Genomic DNA, 27,535 nt, shown 5'->3' with positions numbered 1-27,535 from the left:
GATGGTCAAGAAATACTTAAAGTGGAGAATCATGGATCATGGTGATTTTTTCATATTTTTTATTTTTTACCACACCTATAATTTAATTTGGTCTATACTGATGATACTATAATGAGTGCTTATTTTTTTGTGTAGTTTGCGCAGATAATGATCTACCTTTTATTGGGACGGAGGAATAAAATATCCAAGGACATATTGGCCTACAATTCTCTCCTGTAGTTGTAGTTTTCCAGTGCCTAGTTGTTTGTCCATGCTGGCTTTCCGTACTAACCTCCTGACCTGTGTGTCACATGACCAGGCAGGCTGAGGGCTCGCCCGAGGCCAGCTGATGTTGTCCAGCTGTCAAACACTTCTTGTCTGCTTAAAATGTAAGTATGAAACATGCCTAGTGACCTAGAATGCTTTGCTTGCAAGGCGACGACGCCCTCGTTCGCTTTTTCTACTGCGACAGTGGGAAACTAAGATAACAAGAGCCGCGGTTAGCATCGCCGAGCTAACGTTGCTGCAACCATTCGAGCAACGTCGATAACATTTCAACCAAATTTAAAGTTAGCCGGTCGCGTTTCTTAGCATTGGTCAACCCGCTAATGCTTACACTTGAGCCAATATCCGGTCGCCTTAGTCCCTTAGCGGTCTTGCTTCCAGTAGACACATTTTCAACATGCTTACATGCTAAAATCAATTAATTAGCCCGAAAAGGCATGAAATGCACATTCCGATGACATCAAGATCAGTTTGATTGGTTAAAAAATGAAAATGTTTTTAAAAAAATTTAAACGTGGGAAATGAGACGCAATCAGTCTCAGTGGTGATACGTCATGTAAAGTGTTGAAATCAAGCAAATATTTGAACAGGACAACTCGGACATGTATAATTACGGGCTGTAAAGGCTGATTGATCATGTCTTTTTATTTGCAAATGCAATATGGCTGCCATTATCAACCAATTTTGATGGATGCAAAAGAATAATTGACTAAACACTAAATTAGGGGACATTTTTCATATAGGTATCTCGGTAGAGTTTCTTACTCATCTAAAACTAAATTGCTGGTTTTTTTTTCTGAGTGAATATTGAAAAATTTAAATTTAACAAAACGACGCAGAGGCTGATCGAGGGCTTTTCCTAATGTGGTGTGTCCCTGGGCTTGAGGAAAGACGTGATCGGTTTGGCACTAGTTGGAACCTACGTGGCGGCCACTGACTCAACAAATGCTAACGTAGCTACTTGCACTCAAATGGACCAGTCTATAAACGAAAAAGCAGTTGCACACACTGACTTCACTGTTTTTTGTTTTGTTTTTTCTTGAACGACAGGCTGACGGAGGAGCAGACATGGCCCGCTTTCCTCTGGCCGGCGGTGTGATACGAGGGTGGGAGAAAGATCGCTTCCGTCATGGCCGCTAGCAGCTATCCGAGCCCCTTTGAGGACGCAGCAGGCGAGGTGAAGGAGGGCTTCCTTTGCCCGCTCTGCCTCAAGGACCTGCAGTCCTTCTACCAACTCCAAGAGCACTACGAAGACGAGCATTCTGGGGAGGAGCGCCACGTTAGAGGACAACTGAAAAGTAGGTCTTGGGTTTAGTATAGATGTTGGCATGCCTCGCGGTTGAGCGGTTCTTGGTTCAAGTCTCGGCCCAGCCCCCTGTGTGGAGCTAATTCATAATAAATAAATGCAGAAATGTAAAAAATAAATAAATAAATAAACATGATGTACAATACTTTGAGGTGGCTGGTTGGGGGTTTCAATGTGGACTTTTCATGTTCTCCTCATGGCGAAGTAGCTTTTCTCTCTGTACATTACCACACAAAAAAAAAAGACTAAATTGTCGTATGTGGGAATTTGTGAATTTGAACTTGTCAGTATGTTCCCTGCTATTGGATGGAAACCAAATCTGAGAAGAATCCAGTCAAAAATCTAATAAGAAAAGAATTATTGCTGACAAGCTGAAAAAGACTGTTTGGACAATTCAAGTTAAATAAATTGCTCCAAATGATTACTTGATTATGAAAGTAGTTGTCAACTAGTTTGACAATCGGTTTGAGGGTACACCTTTTAACCTGAGCTCACTGAATGAAAGGATGATTAGCGGTAGAAGTGACGGGAGTTTGACAACAGTCTTCACATGTGTAGGTTTGGTCCAGAAGGCAAAGAAAGCCAAAGACAAGCTGCTGAAGAGAGATGGAGACGACAGAGGGGACGCTGGAACTTATGAGTCCTTCTACTATGGTGGAGTGGACCCATACATGTGGGAGCCTCAGGAGCTGGGTGAGCCTGCAAACAAAGTGCCTGCTGACTCGGCATGACCCATATTCCATTCTGGTGGTATCATTGCCAGCCTGTATTTTTCATTGAACCCTATCGTTTTAGTTTTCATCAAAATATCAAATATTCGGTAAATTACATTTGTGTTGTCTGTTATCACCAAATAAAAATCAATAAAAATAAAATAAAAAAAATCAACCAATTAACTCATTCACTCCCAGCCATTTTCACTGAAGCAACTCCCTTTGCTCCCGGCTGTTTGACTGGATTTTGACTGCTTTTGTTTGGCCCACAGAACATTGTTCTATTGCTATAAAAACATGGAACCTACCAAAAGAGAGGATTTGAGTCCCTTCTTTCATCAGAAAAAAAAGAAGTATATTTCTATCTGTTTCTGTTTTGCAGCAATTAGCATTAGAATATAGCTAAGTTTCATTATGATTCACAAATCTGTTTAAAACTGTGGGGAAAACAGCTTGTTGGAACATGGCCCTAGTTGCTCTCTTATACTCTGCTGCCACCTGCTGGCCGTTTTTGTGATAACTGACATAGCTTCAACCGTTTTCTTAAGTTCAGAGGCTGCATCAAAGCCTTCTGTATGCTCTAGCATAACAAAAAACATAAAAAAAAAACCCCAAAAAACGTCTTTGGGACACTGGTAATATTTAAAATAATGTATTATACATTTTTGGGAGCAAGTGAGTTAAGCAGCGTGTCCAATGTTGTTGTTGTTTTTTGTTTTTGTTTTTGTTTTTTTTCTTCAGATAATGTATATTAATCAACAACAAAAATACATTTGTGTATGCGCTCATCTTCCCCTTCACATACTCCTGTTTTGGAGTCCCCTCAAAAAAAAATAAAAATGCTCATGACAGTTGACAGTAATTGAAACCAACAAACTGGTATTTGGCCCATGCCTAGTGCTGACTGCCATTGACAGAAAGTGTCTGGAGACATCCTTAAGCGTGTTTTGCAGGAGCAACAAGAAGCCACTTGGACCTGTTCAAGAAGCAGCGTGCCGCCAGGATCGATCACTACGTCATCGAGGTCAACAAACTCATCATCAGGCTGGAGAAGGTACGCGCGAGTCATCACAAAACACTTGCCGGCTGCCACCGTACCGGTTATCCGAGCTGAAAAAGAAAATGTCTTTTCAGCTGACGTCCTTCGACAGGACCAACTCGGACGCGGCCAAAACCCGAGGTTTGTGCAAAACGGCGGCATGGTCGCGCGTTGGGAACGTTGCGCGTCACTTGAAACTTCTTCCTTTCCAGCCATCGAGAAGTCGGTCGTACCCTGGGTCAACGACTCGGATGTCCCCTTCTGTCCCGACTGCGGAAGCAAGTTCAACATTCGGAACCGGCGGCACCACTGTCGTCTCTGCGGCTCCATCATGTGCAGGAAATGCATGGACTTTGTCCCCTTGCCTCTCGCTCGTATGTATTGACGCCAAGGTCCGCTTTCAACTCCACTGCCTGCTTTTGCTCAAATTAAGCCAACTTTTGCCTCTATTCACCCCCGTGGAAAATTTCCAAATTGACAATTTTGCAAACCTAAACTCATCAAATTGTGAATTCTGTTTTTAATGTGTTTCTGAACTGTCAGACAAGCTGATCAATGGGACTCGCGAGGCTCTGAGCGTCCCCGGTGGGGGTCGCACTCAGTGGCCGTCTCCCGGCCGCGGGATGGGCTCCAGGAGAGGCAGCGTGAGCAGCCTGAGCAGCGTCACGTCGCTGCTAGACGACAAGGACGAGGACAAGATTCGCTGCTGCGCTCACTGTATGGACACGCTGCTCAAGAGGCAGCACAAGTTGGAGCAGAAAGACTTTGTGCCTGATATCGTCAAGCTTTACCAGGTTAGTCCAAGCCTTACTTCTCTAACTGCCGTTACTTGGAAGGCTGCAAAATCATTTGCACTCAATCAGCTTGGAAAAAGGCAACACCTGCGCGCCAAGAAAACAAACATACCTGTATTCTCCATGGTTAGCTTTGGTCTAATTGAAGTCAACCTTCAATTCAATTCAAAATTTTTATTTCATTTTTTAAATGAAAAAAAGAAATGAAAGGGGACAGAAACTTGTGAAAACTTGATATCTGCCCCTCATCAACATGAAAAAATGATCAACACAAAATAAATGACAGCAAGCAGTCAAGACACTTTCAAAGTAACAAACAAAAATAATTCAATAGCATGATGTTGTGTTAAATATATTTTTCCAGTAATTGTGATTTTATACATTTTTTAAAAATACAAATAGACTGAGATCATTTGTTTTTATAATCCAGATTGTTCCACAAACTGACACCTTGAGTTAAAATATGATTCCAATATTTGGCGGAAAATCATTAAACTAACTAATTTAGCCAATGAATTAAAAAAAAATCAGTAAAATCCCATGTATCTTGTGGGTTGATATTGTATGTGGTGCTCTCCCGTCAGAGGCTGAGGATGTGCATGGAGAAGGTGGATGAGAAGGCCCCAGAATACATCAGGATGGCCGAGTCGCTCAAGTAAGTCCTGTTGAGGCACGTTTCCCCTTTCAGCAGATCTCCTTGCGAATGTCACTTCTCCGCTACATAACCATGACTTGGGGCCACCTTCGTTCTTAGCGCCGGAGAGACCACGTACAATCTAGAGACAGCGATGGGACTTCGACTGGAAGTGCAGAAATACTACGAATTGATTGACGCTCTTAGGTAAACGTCTGTCCTGTTTGAAAGTGGAAGTCTTGTCAAGTATCAACGCGCGTCCGGTGCTCTTTTCTCAGCAAGAAGATTCTGACTTTGGGAGTGAAAGACGAGCCGCAGCCGCATCCCAAGGTTCTGCAGCTGCAAAGGATGGTGCGCTACACGGCCACGCTGTTTGTCCAGGTGAGCTCACCCATCGCCAGGTAAGACAGGGGGCACTTTTTGCTTGTTTGTTTATTGAACATATAAGCAAGTAGCAGAAAAGAAAGAAATACATGTTCAAAGGGAGTAGGAAGGTTGAAAACTTATCTAGTCCTACCCCTTATTATTTGTATGTTTTTGCTTCATTATTGATACAATAATAGATTAATATATTTAAATGAAAAAGGAAAAAAAAGTATAATCCTGCTGGTGTATACAACTGTACATGTACGTACATTTGCCAATAGCATATGTACATGAAATTCTAAGGCATACACCATAATAATAATAATAATACTACAAAGCGGTAGAAAATGGATTGATAATAATAATAATAATAGTAATAATACATACTTTATACTCACATATACAATTTTCATTACACTCATACTGATACATTGGAAAAAAAAATACATTTCTGTAATTTTACCAACTCATATCTGATTTAAAAATGTTCCTGAACTTTGCTTTTAAACATTTTTTAAACTCAGGAAGTGACTTGCATTTTCCAGGTCAGTACCAAAATTATTCCACAAATACACACCTCTTACAGAAACACACCTTTGCTTAATATTTGTTCTTGTTTTTATTTTTTGTAGACACTTGCATCCCTTATGTAATAAGGACTCTCCCTAATTTCAAATATCTACTGAGTACTGTGGCAGACTATATTGTTGTATGCTTTGTACATTATTTGTGCTATTTTAAACTCAACTATGTTATAAAATTTCATTGTATTGAATTTAATAAATAGTGAATGTGTTGGTTCTTTATATAATTTGATCGAATGGTAACTCTTCTGGCTGCGATTGGCTGGCGACCAGTTCAGGGTGTACCCCACCTACTACCCATAGCCAGCTGAGATAGGCTCCAGCACCCCCCGCGACCCTTGTGAGGAATAAGCAGTTCAGAAAATGGATGGATGGATGATAACTCTTATGGCTCTTTTTTGCAGTTTGAAAACAGGGTCAGTATTTGTTTGATATGCCTTTCCCCAAATTTCCACACAATATGGCAGATATGGTAATAATAATTTTCAAACGAGAATGCAAAAGAATTGACAGCAAATGTTTTTTGTTTTTGTTTTTTTCTTCAAGTTTTCAAATCAACTCAAGACAAGACCCATAAATGCGGTGACATGCATAAAATTCCACCATGTATTTTTTTTCCCTCATCTTGGTCATAGGAGAAGTTGCTCGGGCTCATGTCCTTACCAAGCAAGGGCAAATATGAAGAGCTGAAAGAAAAGAGGAAGCAGGAACAAGAGAGGAGACTCCAACAAGAGAGACTGGTGAGATACCAGGACCACATCATCATTTTTGAAAACCGTCCTCGTTAAGTTTGCGTTTCCTTGCCTCGCAGGCAGCCCAGGAGGCCCTGAAGAGGAGGCAGGAGTCTGAGAGGAGCCGTCCGCCCCCCGCCGGAATCAACGGTGAGCCGCCGCAGGCACCTCGAGAGCCCCGCGTGACCAAAGCCGGAGGCTGGTTGCCCTCCTCCGACCCGGCCTACGCACGCGTCACGGACCAGAGCCAGGACCCCCTCCTGCAGCAGATCCACAACATCCGCTCGTTCCTGCAGCAGGCGCGTCAAGCGCGCAGGGTGGACGAGGTGGCCATGCTGGAGGAGAACTTGCGTCAGCTGCAGGACGAGTACGACCGACAGCAGACCAGCCTGGCCGTCGCGCTTTCGCGGAAGCTGGCTGAGGAGGAGGACTTGCAGCGGGGCGAGCTGTGCCGCCTGGAGGCCCGCGAGAGGGAGCGGGAGAGGGAGGAAAATGAGGGCATGAGTGGCACCTCGGAGGCTGCTTTGGATCTCGTCCTTCCCGCAGACGCCAAGCAGGATGCGGAGTCACCTCCGCGGCTAAGAAGCTTAGGCGGTCAGATTACGCCTCCGAGCGGAGATGGACCGAACGAGCCCAAACGTGACGAGGCCGCCACTCCCATCGAGGAGGATCCGTCCAATCCCTTCTGTGAGGACATCAAGAGGGAGCGCGGGAAAGTGGCCAACGGAAAGAAAGAGTACAACCCTTTCGATGAGGACGACGACGACGCGCAGGACGACCCTGTTCCTGGCAACCCCTTTGAGGAGGAGGAGGAGGACGACGACAATGCAGGCAGCAACAACCCCTTCGCAGACACTCCCAACGCCGGCCCCTCCACCAACCCCTTCGACTGCGGCGACGACGACAATGTGGATTTGATCGAGGAAGAGCTACTGCTGCAGCAGATGGACAACATCAGGGCGTACATCTTCGACGCCAAGCTCAGCGGCCGAGCGGACGAAGTGGAGCTGCTGTGGGAGAATCTGCGAGAGCTGCAGCGCACCCTGCAGGAGCAGAAAACCAGCAAGCGTTGAAGGCCCCCCCCCCTTCACGAGCGCCGTGGACGAGTTGATCTGCGCCGGCAACAATGTTGAGTGCACGAGTAGAATGACAACTGTCAACTAGTACAGCCCCACCACGAATGCGTGACATTTGTGTACACTTTTACAACTACATGATTGTTCAATACCACTTTTTTTTTTCAGACTGATACCACTACGAGTATTCACTCTGAGTACTCACTGAGTACCGACACATGCACTACTTATAATAAGGCCGTGTTGGCACCAGATGTGATCGGGCTGCCAGATCGTATCAGGGTCACCTAATGAACACGTAAAGCTACAGGATTGGCTGGAAATGATCCAGTTGATGTCAAACATTGAGAAAAAATATTAAAGGGGTAATTTAAATAAAATGTTACAGCACTGAAGTTGTAAAAACATAAATGAAACCTATGACAATTAAAGTAAGATATATTGACTAAATAATAAAATAGATTGAATAAGCGATAAATACAGAAATTAATTGCCTGAGATGTGACAAATATTGTCAGTTTAGATTGATAATGTGTTCTATTATTAAGACTGTTTTTGTGATGTATTGTGATTTGTGAACAGCTAAAAAAAGAAAGTGAAGAAGAACCGAAGTGAACACATCATCTGAATCGCGCATTTCGTTCGTGCTACTGTACTGACATCAACGGCATACACGAACACGCTTCAATCTGATTATTTCTGAAATCTTAAAATATCCCCCTGCTTTTATATTATTGGGTTTATTTATGTTTTTACAATGTTAGTCCATACCTTTTATTTAAATGACATCTTTACAATGTTTTGACGTCAACCGTCTTTTTTTTCCTCCTCATAACTTTATTGAACAATTGTAAACGGACACTTTCCAGTCGTTCATGTAGCTTGACGTAATCGGTAGTCGCCCCGATACAATCTGGCAACCCGATCACATCTGGTGCCGACTCCGGTATCGGCATTTGTCGTCCCTCCTAGTGAGACAAAACTACTTTTGGGCAGGAAAAGAGAATCAAATGGAGTTGTTGTGCTCGTGTAAACAAATGTCACAGTCGTGGAAAGAGTGCTACTAACAAAACAGTTAATAATAGTACTTGTTACTTCGACTTGATTAAACTCTGATGATGATGATCAAGTCGTTGCCATGACTTGGGGCTTTCCTGCCCTCACAGACGACGTCACGATTTTCCACTTTGTACAGTTGAAGAGCACAATTTTTTTTGGGGGGGGGGGGCTTGCAAACAGCGATGCACGGCCGCCGCGTCTTCGCCACCTCACCCAAGACTCAGGACGCGTTGATGCCAAAAGCAGTTCGTTCGTTGACTTGTGCCATTTTGAAGTGGGCATCACCGATACCTGAGCAAACTGCCGCCACTCCTGTCCACATATGCTACTTGATCAAAGCAAGACATTTGCACCATCTATTTTGTTGTCACAAACAGTTAGCGCATTTGGCCCTTTAAGAGACCTTCTGATCGTTTATTTGATTTTCTTCGGTTGATGTGGATGTTAGCGGCACAGTTGCAGAATCAATATTGACACGTGTCATTTTCATCATGTGTAGTCCAAGGTTGTCAAACTTAAAGGGATACTTTCCTAATTTTTTAGGGATGCACGATAATGCTATTTTCAACCGATGAAACAAGATTTTAAAAAGTGCAGATGTCGATAACCGATAAGATGATAATTGTTTGAAAAATTAACTTGAATACAAATATACTTTGGAGTACTATTAGAAGTCAAACGTGTACAAATTACATTGAAATATTGTGTAAAGCACCATGAAGCTGAATTTTATTGGTATCTCTGCTTCAAAGACAACCAGCAACTCATTTTGAGTTTGCCAAAACAAAAGTCGTTTTAAAAATGCAACAAAAAACTGCAGAGGTAACTTTTTTGGGGAGACAATAAACAAAGCTTTCACTGCCATGTCGCCATGACGTGAACTTGAAGTTGCGCGCATTATGACATCACAAATATGCGACACTACCACAGGAGAGGGGATGGTTGAGGAGTTCGTCACAAGTTGAGCCAAAACAGATGGACCAACATGGCATGTTTATTATTATCGGCGGATTTCTTTGTTAGCTGGTTTATCTGTACGATGTCAAATTGGCTGATAATTATCGGGGGATTTCTGTATGACGTCAAATTGGTCGATAATTGCTGATATTATCGTGAATCCCTATTTTGCAATTTTCTCGGGTAACGACCAATCACGGCTCAACTGGTAAATCCGTCGCTGTCCTGTGAAAAATGCATGTCTTTTTTTTTTTTTTTTTTTTTTTTTTTTACAGGACAGTGACAAAATGTTAGGTAAGCCGTGATTGGTTGTTACCTAAGCCTTCAATGCATGATGTTTATTTTCAGTCGACAAGTTGCAAAATGTGTTTTTAAAGGTGTTAATTGTACATGAAAAATGTTAGCAAAATCATGGTAGACAAAATGCTAACGTTTTACTACTGAAATTGCAAAATTAGTTGAAAGTATCACTTATACATATCCAACTCCTCCGTCCTAGTAAAAATTCAGTTTGCGTACTAACTACTAACCTTGCAAACGTAAAAATAAAATAAAAACGCTAAGTGAATCCGCTTGCAAAGTGAAGGTTCACCATATGCTTGCAAAAGGCAAACTCTAGCCACAAAGCTGGCATATTTTTTGCTTGCAATATTTTATTTTATTTTTAAGCATGGGAGCTTGACCAATATGCCTAACATGAAATCATGAATATGAGGTTCAGTGGAAAATCTTCAGCCAGTGTGTTCTTGTGACGTCTCTCCAGCTTAGCGTGCACAGGACTTCCCCCTTTTCACATCTGCAGTGTAAATGCCAGCAAGTATTAGCACTCGCTGTCAGCAAATGTTTTCTAGCCCGCTCGAACTTTCAACTTCATGTGCAGACACTTGTGAAGGTTTCACCCTTTGATACATAACGGAACATTTTTGGACTGTTTATTAACATGTGAGCACAAGTAAACAAGTTGAATGAGGATTTCATGTTTGTGCGTCTGCCGTGTTGAATCAGGTGTGTCACAAAAGTTCTAGCACCAGCGTCACAAAGTATTTTGGCTTTGAAATCCATCGACGAATCGCGTGCCCTGGCGTCTTTGTGGATTCTTCAACATCAAGCGTTCCAAGTTTTTGTTTTTTTTCTTGTTTCTTCCTCAGCCGTTCACTCCTGTTGCGCTTTCATCTGGGTGCGATACTTGCCCGTCATCTCTTTGGGCAGCGGCGTGGTGCCGGGACAGGGAACCTGACCGTCCACCTCGCATATGCACTCGCGCAGACAGTACTTGGCGGGGCCAAAGTTGGCAGGATTGGAGGCCTGCAGCCTGGCTTGCTCTTCTCCATCCAACACCGCCCTGGACGCAAACAAGTCAAATTTTGAACCTTTCAGCACACACGAGGGCATGCGCGACAACAAATTTGGGTGCTGGAGCAAGTGAAAAATTCACAATTCAGTATGACAGCGATACAGTGATAAAGTGGTGAGCACATCCACATAATAATTCTGAGTTTGGGGTTTCAAATCCGAGCTAATCCTAGAGATGCAACAGTAACGACAATGTCGTGATATTGAAACCGCCACAATATTGTCATGTTGCGATATTAAAAGCAGCACATCTGTAACTTAATATTTAATGTCAAGTTCAGTTTCATTTGTACAGTTCTAGCACCCTCTGGTGGTTAGTTTTTTAGTGTAGTTTAATTTTCATACGCCATGTTATGGCCCCTCTATGTTTAAAATCCAAAATAATTGTCTGATGAAGGGGAATGTAAATATTACAGCTGTGGATTTTAAAGAATTTTTTTTTAATCCGATTAATCACATTTTAAAATTTTGATTAATTGCTTAATTAAAGTCTTCTTTTTTTTTAATCATTTTTTTGCCCGCCAAATTTGAAGAGCACTTGTGTTAATTCTTTCAACATTTAACGTCTCCAACATTTTTTGATCCACTGCACATGCTCATCCTCCTTTTTCTCATCAGTTACTTGCATCATTTAAATTGGGAAAAAAATGACCCCAATATTTTGACGTGAACAAATATTCTGAATGTCATATACAAACATTTATTAAATGCTTTACTTTAATGCATGTAGTTATGTTCATTGCTCAAACACAACCTTTAACGTAACCATACGCTGTCAACTAAAGAATAATCTGTGCTCAAAATTAATAGCAATTAATCTGTTAATGCAATAATTTGTGTTGCCAACACTAGTTGAATCGAGTCAATATGTAGAGGAACTCAATATTTGTGTGGATTAGAAAGAAAGTATCTCAATATTATTAGTGATTGTATGTTTATGTTCATTAATGTTATGTACGAAAGCACAATATTGTGCTTTTTTTTTGGTATGAGCTCATTTTTTCTTATATTATTGTAACCTTTTTTTCTGATATCACCATCCTCCCCATAATGTTAATTAAATCGTGAGATTCATATCATGATAATATCGTATTGCTACGTTTTGGATATCGTTCCATTCCTAGAGAACAGAAGCATAATCACACACCAGACACTGCAATTCTAACACTCAGTAAGGACCTCCAACCTGGCAGCCACTTAATGTGACGTCAATGCAAGTCATCAATCCATCTTTTACTTACTGGGATTTGCCCAAAATTGTCCTGACGTGTTGCGCGATGTCTTTGTGGTCCTTGCCTTCCACGTCCACCAGCACCTGTTCGCCGTCATCTACACCAAAGACACCAATCAGTACAGCTCGCCCCTCATAGTCAAGACAGCAGTGTTTCCCAACCATTAGGCTGTCAAACATTTATTATTTTTCTTTGGTCACAGTTATTGACCACAAACATCGATATATCCTTGCAAGCGACATGCAGTGAAAGGCACAAAAAATGACGCGCTGTACAACTAGCAAATCATCCGTGCATCCACTTTTGGGGACATTTTAGTTTGTCTGGTGGTGCGCTGCGAGATGTTTGCTAAAGCACGTTACTTGGAGCAATAGGTTGGGAAACACTGAAATGCAGTTATAGCATTCAAAGAACAAACCTAAGTAAAATCTCAAGAAGGGCGACGGCGTCATGTTTTTGAACATCATTATTTGGACCCACGGGTTTTTGTACTGAATCTGAGGAATATTGAAGAACACAAATTTCCTGCGGAGAAAATAAAAGCAGTAGAAAATACAACAAGATGTAAGTAAAGCTGTGGTTATGTTCGCTAATTATGTGAGTGCTGACCTTGCTCCGTCGCTGAGCTCTCCCTGCGTGTTGTAGTTGACTGTCATCACTTTCACTCGGGGTTTAAAGATGATGTCGCCGTTCTGGAGATACTGCAGCGTCCTCCTGATCGGGAATCTTCCTTTCATAGGCATTTCGACACCTTCATTAGCAGCAAATTACAATTTGAGGTGTGTTCACCAGCGGTGAGTCGCACGAGTATAGTCGGCGCGTTTTGATGACGTCATGTGCTCAACCGTTCAGGGGTATTTCCATCACCAGAGGAGCGATTGTTTCTTTATAGTTTAATGTCTTCTTGAATTTAGTATTTCACAGCAACGCAAGCACAAAACAGTTACTATGATAAAATCAAATAAAAATAATACTGAAAAAGTTTACAGATCCGTGCGTGAAAATAATTCCAAAGCCTATAAAAACCAACAGACATAACTCCATTTAATTTGAATGGCATGCCATTTATTTTTCTCATCAGTTCTGTAAATTTCATATTCTTTCAAAAATATACAGCATACTGTTGGTTTGACCACACGGGCTTATTATTATTATTATTATTATTACTTTCTTTCTTTCTTTCTTTCTTTACTTATTTATTACAAATCATCGACTACGCTGTAATCAAACGTGCTGAAACTACTGCTGTCTTTGATGGTGCAATGTGAATGGTTGCCATCTACTGAAAAGTAACTATTAAATCTTACAGTTTTTGTCTTTTTTTTTTTTTTTAATCCACAAATTACACACACACACGTACTCACACGAACAAGCGTGGTTCCCGGGCCGGAAGCGAACCCGCGCCACCAGTACCGAGAGAGAGTAATTGTACCATACAACCTCGCCACACAGCGGCCAAAATTTTACAAGTCGCTCGTGTTCACCATGTGCAAACTAGTTTGTCCAGATGGGCTTTCCTTACGATTACCCAGCCCCCCACCCCTAACAAACAAAAAACTTCCGAGACTGTCTCGGAGAGCAAGACTGTAGGCAACTCGACTTTGAGAAAAAAAGATGACCGGAAGAGTAGCTAAAGTGAGGCAAACGCTGTCAAAATTGACAAGCAACAACTTTCAACAGTTGTGTACGCTACTGGTGAGCCGAGGGTCGTTGAAGGAAGGCACGTACAGCACCGCAGAGGACCTACTGAGTGTCTTGATTTCATCGCTGGGCAAAGATGAAGCTTGCGAAGTTATCAATAAGTCGCTGGAGAAGATTGGCTTCCTGGAGGAGAAACAAAGTAGCGGTAATGACTATTTATTATCTATGTAATCGCTCCTAAGCGACAGCACACTGGAAAAAGCGCGACCAAAAATTAGGGCGGGGTTGATTAAATTTGCTTTCACTTTCAAACGTGTTAAAAAGTTTGAGTTCGGGAAAACCCCTCAGCCGGTCTTTTTATCTTGAATTCTCTTAATATTATGCTAACATTAACAAGAAGAAGATTCAGTTGGATGCCAAGACTATCGAGTACCTAGCTGAGCCTTTTTTTCCCCTCGTAAAGCGGAAGAAGAAGTTCCAATTTGTACACACATGGTGGCCGGTTTTACCTAGCACATGTGACATTGTGTGTGACTTGTTGGTCTTAATTTAACCGTTTTCAACAAGCTGTGTGTCATGTGTGCCAGAGTGCATAAGGAAGATGCCAAAGCCAGGAAAAAGGTCACCGTGACACAACGGCCTAGCAAGCTCAAGTCACTTTTATTGAATGATTGAGAGGCCTAATCGAACCGTTTTTAAATGTACAGTCACAATGAGATAAACATCTCAAGCGGGGCTGCCACTCCAAGCAAAATTTGATTTTGAGGTTCTCTCACCCCACCTCTCATTGCAAATCATACAAAATGACTATCACAACATGGTATTTGACAACCGTTTTAAAAGTAAGCAGTTAACAGCTGTAATAATAATAATAATAATAATAATAATAAAATTATTATTATTATTATTATTATTATTATTATTATTATTATTATTATTATTAATTCAATCTCTGGTGTACTGTACAGTGTTCCCTCGTTTTCCGCTGGGGTTAGGTTCCAAAAAATACCCGCAATAAATGAAATCCGCGAAGTAGTTAGCTTTATGTTTTACAACTCTTATAAATGTTTTTAAGGCTCTAAAATCCCCGACCGCACAATTTATACACTTTTCTCATTGAGGCATTTACATGTTCTCACATTTCTCTCTTGTTCAAACATCGCCAATGTTCAAACCTTCATAAATTTTATAAAATGGGTATATTACTGTAAAAAAAAATGTGCAAAATTGCACTTAAAAAAATCCGCGATACAGCGAGACCGCGAAAAGTGAACCGCGTTATAGCGAGGGAAGACTGTAATAACCTTATTTATTGATTGATTTAATTTGTATTTTTTTATTTTTATTATTATCATTATTAATTCAATATCTGGTGTAATAACCTTTTTATTGATTGATTGAATTATTTTTTATTTTATTATCTGTTCTCATTGCTGCTGGACATGTAAATTTACCAGAGGGAGCCATCCCAAAGGGATCAATAAAGTCAAGTCTAAGTCTAATAATAATAATAATAATAATAATAATAATAATAATGCACCGGAGGTTGTTAATTTTGAGACCATTTATTGACACCAATGTACATCCAGGATTACTACTACTACTCAAACACTAGAAGGAACGACTACTAAAGGTATATGAATCCAGTATTAAAAGAACGTGTAAATTTGTAACTGCATGTTTTTTTTTTTTTTTTTTTTTTTAGAAGCGGGCACCAGTGGCACAAGTGGCTTCAGCATCGCCAGTGGATGTAAGTCTTGTTCTGTTGTCAAGGACTTGAGCTGAGCTCCCATTTAAATGATCTCCTATTCAACGTGATTATTGAGTAGGGATGTAAAAAGATCCAAACATCACGATACAATATTATCACAATATAAAGCTCACGATACGATAATTATCATAATATTGTGGGGAGGTTGGCAATATTTAAAAAAGGTCACAATATTGTGCTTTTGTACACAACAGCAATGCATATAAACCACCTACAATCTCTAATAACACTTATTGAGGCGCTTACTTGTTAATGCATGCACACATTGAGTTCCTCCAAATATTGACTTGCTTCACAGGCATTACGATCCCCTTCAGATGACAATTAGTGTAGTTTTTTTTTTTTTTTTAAATAGAAGGGCCAAAACATCCCGAATGAAAATTAAATTGCACTAAAAAGCTAGCCACCAGAGGGTGCTAAAACTGCACAAATGGAAATCAACCTGACTTTTTTTTTTAACAGATGTGTTGCTTTTAAATATTGTGAGCATGATGACAATGATATTGTGGCAGTTTTAATATCACAATATCACTCTTATCGTTACATCCCTGTTAGGGAGGGAGGAGTTGAGCTACTCTTACTACACATTTGGAGTCACCAAGCACTTTGAAACTCATCTCGCACCATAACAAGCGTCAAGTTCAATATTGAGCTCTGTGTTTTTGTTTTTTTTGGGGGGGGATATTTTGCTAAACACATTATTATTAAACACTGTAGCTGTTCACAATGTGAATAAGATTCATAACAGGTGTATTGCAACAGCAGCTTTTTCAAAGTTAATCTGTGAATATTTATGAAACATTTGGGAACCGTACATGTGGGTTAATGCAGACTTAATTTTTGAGTCCAAATCCCTAAATTACAGAGGCCCTTTCATGAGCACCTGGGAATGATCATATGATTGTTCTCCTCGTCTGATATATCTGATGTGACTTTTCCTCTATTTTTTTCATTGTTTTCCAGATGACTCTGCAGAAATCGAACTTCAACAGTTGAAGCTTATGTTTAGGTCACGGGCGTCTTTGTCACTTTTATCTGGGCTGATGGATGATCTTGAGGAGGCTGAATTCCTGAATGGCAGAGAAAGAGACGAGATTCTGGATCCGAATATCCATCGGTCTCGAGGCAGTCAAGCAATGGCTCTGGTTAATCAGGTCCTTCACAAAGGTCCGGAAGCAAGCAGGAAGATGTTGTCGTTCCTAAAGCAAAGAGATCCTGCTTTTGTGAAAGCCTGTAAGTATTTTCTGCTGTCGTTTTTTGTGTAAGTGAGCAATTATTGCAATAATTTACATCACTGTTCATGGAGTAGAACTGGGCGATATGGCAAAAAATAAAATCTCAATTTTTAATCAATTAAACACAAAAAAACATTTATTTAAAGCTTTCATTAATTCAAAAAATATTCTGGTGCAAAATATTCAGACAATAATATTGTATACTGATTCTAAATCAGTTTTAACATAAACTTAACATTATTTGTATGTGCTTAAATGCCACAATAAAATTGATAGATATAGTAAACATGTCTTATAAACCACCCGTCCAGCATTGGGCAAAATTACAACTCACAAAACATTTGGATGCACATAAGAACAACAGCTTTTATTAATCCAGAAGACAAAACTCTATAGGGCAAATTTTCAATGATTTGATTCTTATAATGACGATTAATCAATTTGATTTATCGGCCAGCTCTAACATGGAGTATTGTACTACCACTATTCAAATACTAAGAATAACTCCTACTCTAATTGCTTGAGTAGTGCAGACATATTTTGTCATTAATAACATTAACTCATTTGCACCCAATAACTTAGAAATATGTTTTGTTTTGTTTAAAAAAAAAAAAAAAAAAATGTTTTAAGTGTTCCAAAGACGTTTTTCTTTTTTTTTTTTTGCATACTTAAGGCTTTGATGCAGCCTCTCAACTGCAAAGAATGGTTGCAGTAATGGTAGTTATTACACAAACGGCCATCAGGTGGCAGCAGAGCAAAGGAGATCAACCAGGGCCATGTTGACAAAAAGCTCAATTACTCACAATTCTAAATAGATTTGTGAACATTGATTAAACTTAGCTATATTCTAATACTAATTGCTGCAAAACGGAAACAGATAGAAATATGCTTTTTTTCCTAATGAAAGAAGAGACTTTAATCTTTCTTTTGATAGGTTCCATGTTTTTTTATTCTTTGGGCCTTGCAAAATCAGTCAAAGTCCAGTTAGTAAAACAACTGGAATCAAACGGGATTGCTTCTGTGGAAATGGCTGGGAGCGAATGAGTATAAAGTAAATTACAGAGGCCCTTGAATGAGCATAACAGCATACTCCTTGTCTGATATATCTGACATGACTTTTCTGTTTGCATTGTTTTTCAGATGACTATGTGATTGGAGATTTGTCGCCTCATGAGCTTCAAAAACTTGAAGAGTGTCCAGCATTTAAGTCTGAGTTCATGCAGCAAGGAGTTTTATTTAGACTGATGGAAAATCTTGAAATTGATTATGTTTTGAGTCCCGGGCAAAAAAGTATGATCATCTCTTCGAACCCTGATATCAGAAGTATGGTGTTCCATCTGAATCATTTAGTCCACATGAAAGGTCCAGAGGCAAGCAAGAAGATGTTGTTCTACTTGTGGCATATTGAGCCACGACTGTACGGTAAGTTGGAGCTTTCCTTAGGGACCTTGTTTAGCCTTCCATTCATCAACCACGTTTCTACATATTACAATTTTTCCATTTTCTGAATCGCTTGTTCCTCACAAGGGTGGGGGGTGGGGGGTGGGGGGGTGCTGGTCGCCAGCCGGTAATTGAAATCAGTTTGGAAAAGGTTACAAAGCTATTTCCAAGGTTTGGGACTCAGGTGAGCTATGCTGAGCGCAGATCCATAAATGGAGAAAATGGGGAACAATTATGAACCAAGTTGCTAACCCAACTAAAATAACTCCAAGAATGTGATGACAATTCATCTAGGAGGTCACAACAAAGTACAAAAGGTACAAAGTAACAAAAAATAAAGTACAGTAACTCATTCACACCCAAAAACGTGTAAACACGTTTTTAATACTTTGTCCTTCACTCCTAAACATGTATTTACCCGTGTTTTTTTTTTTTTTTTGTGTTTTTTTTTATTTTTATTTTATTTATTTATTTTTATGCAAAAGCATACAGAAGGTGTTGATGAAGCTTAAGACATGAAGCGGTGGCTTAAAGCAATGGTAGTTGTTGAATAAAACAGCCAGCAGGTTGGAGCAGTGTAAAGAGATCAGCCATGGTGCAACAAGCTCTTTTTGTCAGTGTTTTCACCAGCAATGTGAATATTGTAAAACTTAATTATATTCTAATGCTAATTGCTGCAAAACAGAAATGTACACCCATGTACTTTTTTTTTTCCTGATGAAAGAAGAGACTGATCTTTCTTTTAGTAGGTTCCATGTTTTGATAGCAATAGAACACAATATTCTGTAGGCCCTGCACAATCAGTCAAAATCCAGTTAAACAGCCGCCAGCGAAGGGTGTTTCCTCAGTGAAAATGGCTGGGAGTGAATGAGTTAACAGTTTAAAATTGAGCCCATGTCACAGATGACATCAAGCCGATACTACGCCTGCTATTTTGAACACAAACTATTCATAACCGGGAAGTGTCAACTTTTTCTCCTCCTTTTCACAGGGCACTGCTTTGTTGATCACTATAGAGCGAGACTGAGCTACATGGTTGAAAATGTTGACATTATAATAAATGATCTTAACGTGAGGGGTGTTAGTGTAACTGATGACATCAAGGCCATCGAAAGCCCTCGCCAGAAGATGTCCAACATCATTGATCATCTGAAATCTGTGGAGCAAAAACGGATGTTGTACAGCATCCTGCAGGAACGGGAGCCACAAGCATTAAAGTTAATACTATTGGAACCGTAAGTATTTGTGCCTGTGAAGGGCATTCGTTCTTTTATTTTGCAGGTTTGGGTTCGACATGTCAAGATGGAGATAAGACATGTTAGCATCATTTCAATTTTATTTTCGAGCCATTTACATCTGGATATAATAAATGCACAAACACGATTTAGCAGTTCATTGCACACTTTGTTTGAATCCTCCTATTTTCCAAGGGAACTCAACTTTATTCATAGAGCACTTTAAAGGGGAAGTCAACCCCCATTCTTATTTTTTTTGTATAGTATACGTATTTAAGAGGTTTTGTTGTTGCTGTTTTTTATTTTAAATTTTGATTATTATTCTGAAACCCTTTCAGTCAAAATAAGCCATCATGGATGGAGGGTGGCAAAAGTCAACGCTTTGAAATGGTCACAGTAAGTACTTATTATAACTTGAGTTGAGTTGAGTTATACCAAATGTTGATTGTCTTGCTTGATTTAGATTCTTGACGTGTTCCCAAAATAAACAATGACATAAAATTTGAATTCCATGAAATTGTATGAAAATTAGGTCTAATCTAAAAAAATGACATGTAATTTTTAATTGCACGTCTCATTCCTTGAACCAGTCGAAATGGGTGACTGGAACTGCAACAGTTGCCCAGGATGGATGGACAAAACGTGTGCCGGACGTGATCCAGGATGGTGGTTACACCTGGTACAGGTAAAACACATTTTCAGCACTATTACGGCGCTCTGATGGACGTACGTAAATAGAATTTATGGTGTTGCAGCCATTATTTCAACAATACAATTCATGACATCATCTATACGGACTGTGCATGTAATCATTTGTTTTTTACGGAAGTGTGTTGCATTCACTTGGAAAAAAAACAAAAACTTTTGCAAGCTTTGTATTTTTGAGTAATTTTTTGAATATTTTTTCTGTATTACTGAATTTTTTTCTGTCATTAAAAAAAACAAAAACATTCTGAAAACAAGGGAAAAAACTATTCAGAAAAACAAGAGGAAAAATTATTCCAAAAAACAGAGCACCAACTTCTGTTTTTCGGAGTATTTATTTTTTATTTAATTTTTTTTTTTAATCTCTGCACTCCAAGTGACTTGTTACAGACCACTGACCTGTATATATGACTGGATTTTTTTGTTTTTGACACAGGGTGTGCAAGACTAAAACATAGTCACAGTAGGCCTATGTACTGTGTAATGAAAACAAACAGAAAGTCGATCCAAAAATGTTGTTTTCTTCAAATTTAATTTGAATTATTTTGTTAATTTTTGGCGGCATGACTGGTTAGCACGTCCGCCTCCCAGTACTGCGGACTTGGGTTCGAGTCCAGACTGGCCTTCCTGGGTGGAGTTTGCATGTTCTCCCCGTGCCTGCGTGGGCCTTTTCCGGGTACTCCGGTCTCCTCACACATTCAAAGACATGCATGGCAGGTTAATTGGGCGCTCCGAATTGTCCCTAGGTGTGCTTGTGCGTGTGGATGGTTGTCCGTCTCAGTGTGCCCTGCGATTGGCTGGCAACCAGTCCAGGGTGTACACCACCTACTGCCAAGAGCCAGCTGAGATAGGCGCCAGCACCCCCCGCGACCCTTGTGAGGAATAAGCGGTCAACAAAATGCATGGATGTTATTCTTGTTAACCATAATAACGTGGTGTTCCACCAGGTTCCTGTCTGGACCAGGTAAATTTGAGTGCAGTGTCTCGGGCCTGCGCTGGACTTGTAAGAATTCGCCTCTGAGCTTCAAGTACCGCTTTGACCACTGGTGGGAGCACAAGGGCATAATGGAGTCCCAGCGCTACAAGCCCGCAGGCCCCCTGCTGGACCTCACAGTTACTGATGGGCAGTTTGATGAGGTCTATCTGCCGCACTGGGTCTGCACAAGTCAGTGAGGACGACAATGCAATTCAAAGACGCCGTGGCGTCACGTGCAAATGTACAATGGCGCGTTTTGTCTTGTGCAGCTGCTGACCCCAGAATTTTGGAGACGTTTGCAGTTCTGCATTCGGATAGCGATGGAGCCAGCGTGCAAAAAGTGTCCGAGGTCACCCCATCCCACGTCAAGCTACCACACCCAGCTTTCTCCGCAACAGGAGTCATGATCCGCCTTTTGCGCTGGGCTCCGGTTACGCTGTCTATGAATTGCAAAGTGTTGGTCTACAAGACCAGGAAAACCTTCCTGACGCTGCATGTTTATCCAATCCTGAGCAACCCTTTCCTTGTAGCGGTCAGTATGGATTTGGAATGCGCACGTGTGATTGCTGCAGTCAAACGTGTGCTGATGATGAAGCGTCTTTGTGATTGGCATGTTTCTCTGTCACAGCAACTACAAAAGGCAGCCAGGGAGAAAGGCTATGAACGGATTGAGAAGTCTGATGTACAGGGAATCTTGCGAATGGATGACCAATTCAACCTCAGATCTAATGCTGACGATGCAGCAATATGCCCAAAGGTAGGCCTCAGCCGCCTTTATCGTAATGCAGGACTTGGGCTGCACACTATATCAAAAAAAGATCGATATCGCGATATTCGCCCATACAATATGCATATCGCAAAGACATGCAATACGTTTGATGTGGAATTTTATCTAAATTTGACCAGTCAGACTGTCAGGTTTACCAGATTGACATTTATTAAACATGACAAAAAAAGGAGAGAAGACACTCAGTTTAAAGCTCGTAAGGAGAGAGGAGAGGAACTGACTGATACAATTGACTACTGCGCACTCTGAAAAAAAAATCCCCTCCTCACCCTCTCTTTTTTTATTTGTTTTTTACACCCCTAGTTACTGCGTGTTCCAACCCTAATAATGCAAATGCAAAACATAGTGTTCTTCATGAAAATGTGCACGGCCATCCAATAGTTGAACATTATCGATAGGTAATTTCAATTAATGAACTAAGAATACATTGAGATTGATTATTTTGCCGCATGAAAAATATGTAATTCTTTCATTAGATCATAAAAATGTAATTTCCTGTGGGACATGTTAAATATCACAGTAATATCGATATCGCTATACTCAGCAACTATGTCGGAAATTGTTTTTCCAATATTGTGTAGACCTACGCAGGACTGTTTGAAAAAGCCTGACAGTTTTTGTCACCAGAGGTCATCACTTTCAAAATGTATTTCCTGCTTTTACTCACACAAAGTCACTGGCCCATTATTTATCAACCCACCTTATTCTTATGCCCCATGAGCCTTTGCATGAATTATGTGCGCAACTTCCGATATGGAAAAAAAAAAAAAAAAAAAAAAAAAAATTCCGATATGACCCGAAAGCTGCCTTTTGTTTACATGCTAAAAGCTACTACTTTTAATTCGAACAATTGTCCTAATACTTTAAAACCTATTAAGGCCTGTAGTGCCTTGGCAAGACATGTCTCTAAAACCTATGAAAAGTCACCCCCGAAAACCTGAAATTTTCCGGAAATTCAACAATGTTCCAAAATTATTGATATCTCAACTCATAAAGTAGATAGAAACAGAACCATAATTGCAAAAACATTTTAGAGCTTACACCTGTGGTGTTCACACAAGCATAAATTTATTATTAGAAACCTTCAATATTAAAAAATAAAATAAAAAAATCAACAAACAAATGTCTTACCTGCGGGTATATTTACCTTCAACACTGGAGCGCAGTTGTAATAACCTCAGGGAATCGAGTGGTAATTATTCGTTATCCATTCCGTTACAAAGCTGTCAAAATTTTCAAGTTCGTCATTGTCTGCAAACATTTTTCTTAACAATACTGTATGTCACTGTCGACTGGTTACACTGATTCAAATTCCTCCCGCGCATGAATTTTCGTCAATCGCGTCATTTATTTCATAACTCCCGCGAACCTGCTTTAACCATAAATGCTGGAATAAAACTCCAGGATATGCTACGAGGCCCACGTCACCTTCTCGTGTATAGTCTGATACATTTTATTGGCTAAAAGACCAAACAAAACCAAATGTGTGATCCCTAGCGCCATCTAGTGGTGAACTAAGAATTCATTCATTTTAAAAACCGACTGTTTATGTAAATAGTATGCAAAAGAATATGTTGTATTGCAGGTGGTCGTCACTAACTCCCGTGATTCAGACCCGTCGCTTGTCTCTTTCTGCGTTGCTTTTTGTTTTATTTATTTATTTATTTATTTATTTATTTATTAAACTAGCTCCTCCCGCTAGCCCCCTCTTGTTAGCCACACCAGCCTAATGCTGCCTTCATGTGGTATGGAAATTATGGTAAATACAACATGTTGAGTGGAAAATTACACGCCCCCTCATGTCGTATTTTCCACTGGACAACATGGCAGAGAGCGCCGAATGATTCATGAATGGCAAGAAATATTAACACTTATAACGGCATTATCGGTTGTTTTAGAATCTACACAATTACGTAGCGTACACAATTCAATGTCCTATTACTTTGCAACTCATTATTTGCTGTAATTGTTCAGTTTTACAAGCATAGTGCACGTTAGCATCCATGTGTATTTTTTTGCTACAACAACAAAAGCAAAAGAACAGAACTTGGTCGTAATTCATATTTCCCAAGGCAGGGTAACTCCCGCTAGCCGCTCTCGTTAGCTGCTCCGGCTAATTCCGCTTCGCTCAATCTTCACAACGGCTGCCAAGTCGCCATTGCTTGCCAAGATGCTGGTTTGCGCACACAAAATAATAATTGGTTTGCAAAATGTGGTCTCTCACCGGCGAAGTGTGCTTGCTTTGACCACTAGATGGCACTTAGCACTACACACTGGGTTCTTTACAGTTTATGAGCGTATTGTCTTCCTCTTCATAGGCGCTCACTACAGCTTAATGACCAAAATGCTTCCACGAGCGTTTATCCCAACAACATTCTCTCCTCCCTGTCCGGGGTGCAAGTTGAAAACATTGTAGTCAGAGATTCAACTTCTTCTTCTTCAAATAAAGCGCTTAATGAAAGGAAAACCGTTGTAACTGTAAATGCTTGGCTGCTACTTGCTGTGTTTTACAGGAAGTGGCACAGCTACGGTAATTGTTTCCCATCAGAGCCCTCAGGAATGAGGTGGATAAAACGCTTTTTGGCAAAAGCCAACCTTATCTTGGCTCTCTGCTCACAATGCAGTCCACCACCCACATGCTCTCTACATGGTTTTGTTTTTCCTTTCGATTTTCCGCCCCAAATGACTGGAACGCGCTACAACAAATAATGAAAGTGTTTTTAGTCTGTTTCCAACCATTTTCGTCACCATGTGCTATGATGTCATGTATAGTGCATGTAACAATGTTGGAGAGTAACTGCCAGGTTGTCATTGCCAATGAGAATCTTAATCTGCCTGGACAAATTACAGTGATAAATAAACACATTTTTGTAAGGACCTGAAATGGTCAACAATGGCAACGTTTTTACTCAACTTCGGGTTTGTTTTTTAAAATATTTATTTATTTAGTTCGCAATTGGGATGAAATCAATTTTCTTCTACCCACTCCCTTTCAGTCAGAACTCGACTTTATCTTTGTTTTTTCTCTCTCTCTCTCTCTTCTTTGTTGTTTTGATTATATTTTTTTTCTCTTTGTGGGAGCTGACACCGATTGTGTGCTTTGTTATTGCTTAAAATCAGAATGAAATGAAATTCTTTTGTATTTATCTTTCACAGAATTTCAAGCTCGCATATGAAGATTGGGACCCGAATTATTTTGAGGTGTACATCCAACAACCAGGGGATGAATTCACTCTCCAACTTGAAAATTCAGCTGGAACAGTGTGGAGCTGTACAATTCGGAAAAGTGCGCGCCAATCTGTCCACAAATGCCATGAGCAACATTAGCGACATGTTATGAAGGCACTTGATAATATGCTTTTTTTTTTCTTTTTTCTTCTCTTTTTCAGGTGACTACTCAGGTGCTGGACCCGCTTTGCCTGAACTGGGGACATATGGTGACAGTCTTTGTTTTCTTTCATTTTTGCATTGATTTTTTTTTTTTTTTTTTTTTAAACAAAAATATTGTTAGGTTTACACACCAAAACATATAAGAACGACAACACAGAGATGAGAAGACAACTTATTCGTTTTTACTCGCAGCAAGGAGAGCAGAGTTGTCAGTTACAAACTAGCAAAGATGCTCTGACAATTCTCTTGTTTCCTCTCTTTTTATTTGGGATTGTTCTCTATCTGGTTACAAAAAATAGCTTTCCACTACTAAGGGGTGGGGAAAGCGCAATAGTGCAACGCAGTGTTATCTTAGAATAACATATCTGTCTGCTTGGATGTAAGTGTGTTGCAAGTAAGCATGTGATTATCTGTTAGCAATGAAAGTTCTTGTTTTCGCTTCTGCCCCAGACGGTGTGACTCATTTTAAACACAGCCACACTGTCCTGTACAGTTCATCTGAAGAAATGGGTGCAAAGTAGTTCACTTAAAGTTCATATGAGTGTGAAGCATTTTAGCAAATATATAATAACTTAGATACACTTTAAATGTAACAAATGTAAAAATAAAATATTGTTTAAGGTTAGGTACAAGTGTGACACAAGAAAGTGCGTTCAAGAAAGACTACGTAGTTGTTTCTTTTTCCTTCAAAGCTATCAGTTTTATTACAAAAGAGCCACGGGGAAAAAATGCATAACAAGGAAAAGGAAGTCCGAATTTTGCATGAAATCATCTTCTTTGATGGGTTTGCTCAATGGTATTGAGTTTTCCAAAAGCTTCTTAAATGAGACTGACAGATCATGTCTTTGGACTGTAATGTTGAAGACGCCTTCATTCACGATCGTTGTTGAAAGTTAGGTCCCAAAGTTGAACTACTATTCAAACAAAAGTGAACCTTTTTATTTATTTTTTCCAGATACCGAGCTTTGCACTGTGAGGTCTAACTTTGTGGAGGGGGTAACCGAGGAAGTTATTAAGCAGTTGTTAGATGACCTTTTGGATGGAATCCTGAATGATGCTGAGAAAGATGATATAATGGAGAAGAACAAGACAACCAGAAATAGGGCCAACGGACTGATCGATACAATCCGGAGCAAAGGACCGGAAGCTTGCAGGAGGATGATCTTTCACCTGGAGCGCAGGGACCGGACACTTCACAGACACCTGGGGCTGCCCTCCGTCTCATGTCTGGAAGAAGATAAGATGACTCCTGGAACTTCTAGGAGCCCAAGAAACTAGAGGTGACATTTTCATATTAGGATTGTACTGCTGTGACGGTGAGGAAGTGGTTAGCACATCCACCTCACTGTACTGCTGAGAAGGTTGACTGAATTTTGGACCCTTTTTTCATAATGTGGTAAATATATTGACTTTTAAGTTTTGATCTGCATGGTAAAATATCTACTTTCCATTTGCAGGCTTTTTAAAACCAAAGGTGCATATATATATATATATATATATATATATATATATATATATAATATATTAGAAGACAATCAAATGGAAAAACAGCTAAGTACAGGAGAAGTGACGGGGTGGACTTGTAATTAGGTAAACGCCAGCAAATGTCTGAGGCCTTGAAATTTTGTTTATAATAAGGTTTTGTTCAATTTAATGTAATTTGCGTAAATTTTTATTTCACATGCTTCAAACGCCTCAGACTCCCTTCTCAAGTAATTGACTGTGTATTCCACTTTATTGCACATACTGTATGTAGATTGAATTCTTCTTTTTGTTGTTGTTGTTGTCAGGCTCCAGGTACAAGTGGACAGTGACGCCGCTGATGCTTTTCACCACCAAGATGTATGAAAGTGGTCGAAATGCTCAACTATATAAATGTTGATTTATGTCCTTAGTTTAATATTTGTTGAGAGGATTCACTTGTTAAATAATAACCCTCAAGAAGGACTTCTAAGGGCTTTTATCTTATCTTGGGAAATGTTCTCAAAGTCACGCTTTAATTAATGTTAAACATTAATCCTCTATCTTTGCAGTAGGCCCACATGGTTTGGAGCCCCTCACATATAACTGAGTTTGTATTTGAACCGCTGTGTGATGTTTGTAACCGTTCAATTTTGTATGTGAGAGGGGGAAAATCCAACTCCGTGTATAGATGCACGCCGGTGACGTTACGTCTGGTGTGAGATAGAAATACAGATGATGCTTTGTATAATTCACAATCTAATTAAAAGGTAATTCAAAGTTGAA

General features: G+C 40.0%; 3 protein-coding genes across 6 annotated transcripts; 2 read left to right on the top strand and 1 right to left on the bottom strand.

Moving 5' to 3' along the window:
* The first annotated feature begins 201 nt into the window (after positions 1–201).
* rbsn (rabenosyn, RAB effector) lies at positions 202–10,495 on the top strand. The gene is made up of 12 exons (XM_077513170.1): positions 202–368; positions 1,315–1,562; positions 2,129–2,263; positions 3,237–3,337; positions 3,418–3,463; positions 3,535–3,696; positions 3,866–4,116; positions 4,701–4,771; positions 4,871–4,957; positions 5,029–5,131; positions 6,336–6,440; positions 6,512–10,495. The coding sequence occupies exons 2-12, from the start codon at positions 1,394–1,396 to the stop codon at positions 7,502–7,504; spliced, it is 2,223 nt and encodes a 740-aa protein (XP_077369296.1). The 5' UTR covers positions 202–368; positions 1,315–1,393; the 3' UTR covers positions 7,505–10,495.
* Positions 10,199–14,020, bottom strand: mrps25 (mitochondrial ribosomal protein S25). 2 transcript variants are annotated; one of them, XM_077513172.1, is made up of 5 exons: positions 13,856–14,020; positions 12,718–12,859; positions 12,527–12,633; positions 12,118–12,205; positions 10,199–10,865 (listed from the first exon to the last, which is right to left on the bottom strand). In XM_077513172.1, exons 2-5 carry the CDS (start codon positions 12,849–12,851, stop codon positions 10,676–10,678), a joined length of 519 nt encoding a protein of 172 aa, XP_077369298.1. In that variant the 5' UTR covers positions 12,852–12,859; positions 13,856–14,020; the 3' UTR covers positions 10,199–10,675. The 2 variants fall into 2 exon arrangements, with proteins under 2 accessions (XP_077369298.1, XP_077369297.1); XM_077513171.1 differs by lacking the exon at positions 13,856–14,020 and adding an exon at positions 13,473–13,629.
* LOC144013857 (uncharacterized) lies at positions 12,343–27,535 on the top strand. 3 transcript variants are annotated; one of them, XR_013282352.1, is made up of 15 exons: positions 13,501–13,954; positions 15,455–15,499; positions 16,484–16,753; positions 17,896–18,177; positions 19,187–19,430; positions 19,769–19,826; positions 20,021–20,115; positions 21,083–21,300; positions 21,381–21,643; positions 21,740–21,868; positions 25,055–25,184; positions 25,288–25,335; positions 26,244–26,568; positions 26,746–26,878; positions 27,079–27,535. XR_013282352.1 is itself a non-coding variant. In XM_077513169.1 (14 exons), the coding sequence occupies exons 3-13, from the start codon at positions 16,522–16,524 to the stop codon at positions 26,564–26,566; spliced, it is 2,022 nt and encodes a 673-aa protein (XP_077369295.1). In that variant the 5' UTR covers positions 12,343–12,672; positions 15,455–15,499; positions 16,484–16,521; the 3' UTR covers positions 26,567–26,568; positions 27,079–27,535. The 3 variants fall into 3 exon arrangements, 2 of the variants coding, with proteins under 2 accessions (XP_077369295.1, XP_077369293.1); XM_077513169.1 differs by lacking the exons at positions 13,501–13,954; positions 26,746–26,878 and adding an exon at positions 12,343–12,672; XM_077513167.1 differs by lacking the exon at positions 26,746–26,878 and having other exon boundaries at positions 13,502–13,954.

Source organism: Festucalex cinctus, chromosome 2 (assembly GCF_051991245.1).
Source record: "Festucalex cinctus isolate MCC-2025b chromosome 2, RoL_Fcin_1.0, whole genome shotgun sequence".
NCBI lineage: Eukaryota > Metazoa > Chordata > Actinopteri > Syngnathiformes > Syngnathidae > Festucalex > Festucalex cinctus.
Note: the sequence above shows the minus strand (reverse complement) of the source record. Positions and strands in the feature narration are given on the sequence as shown.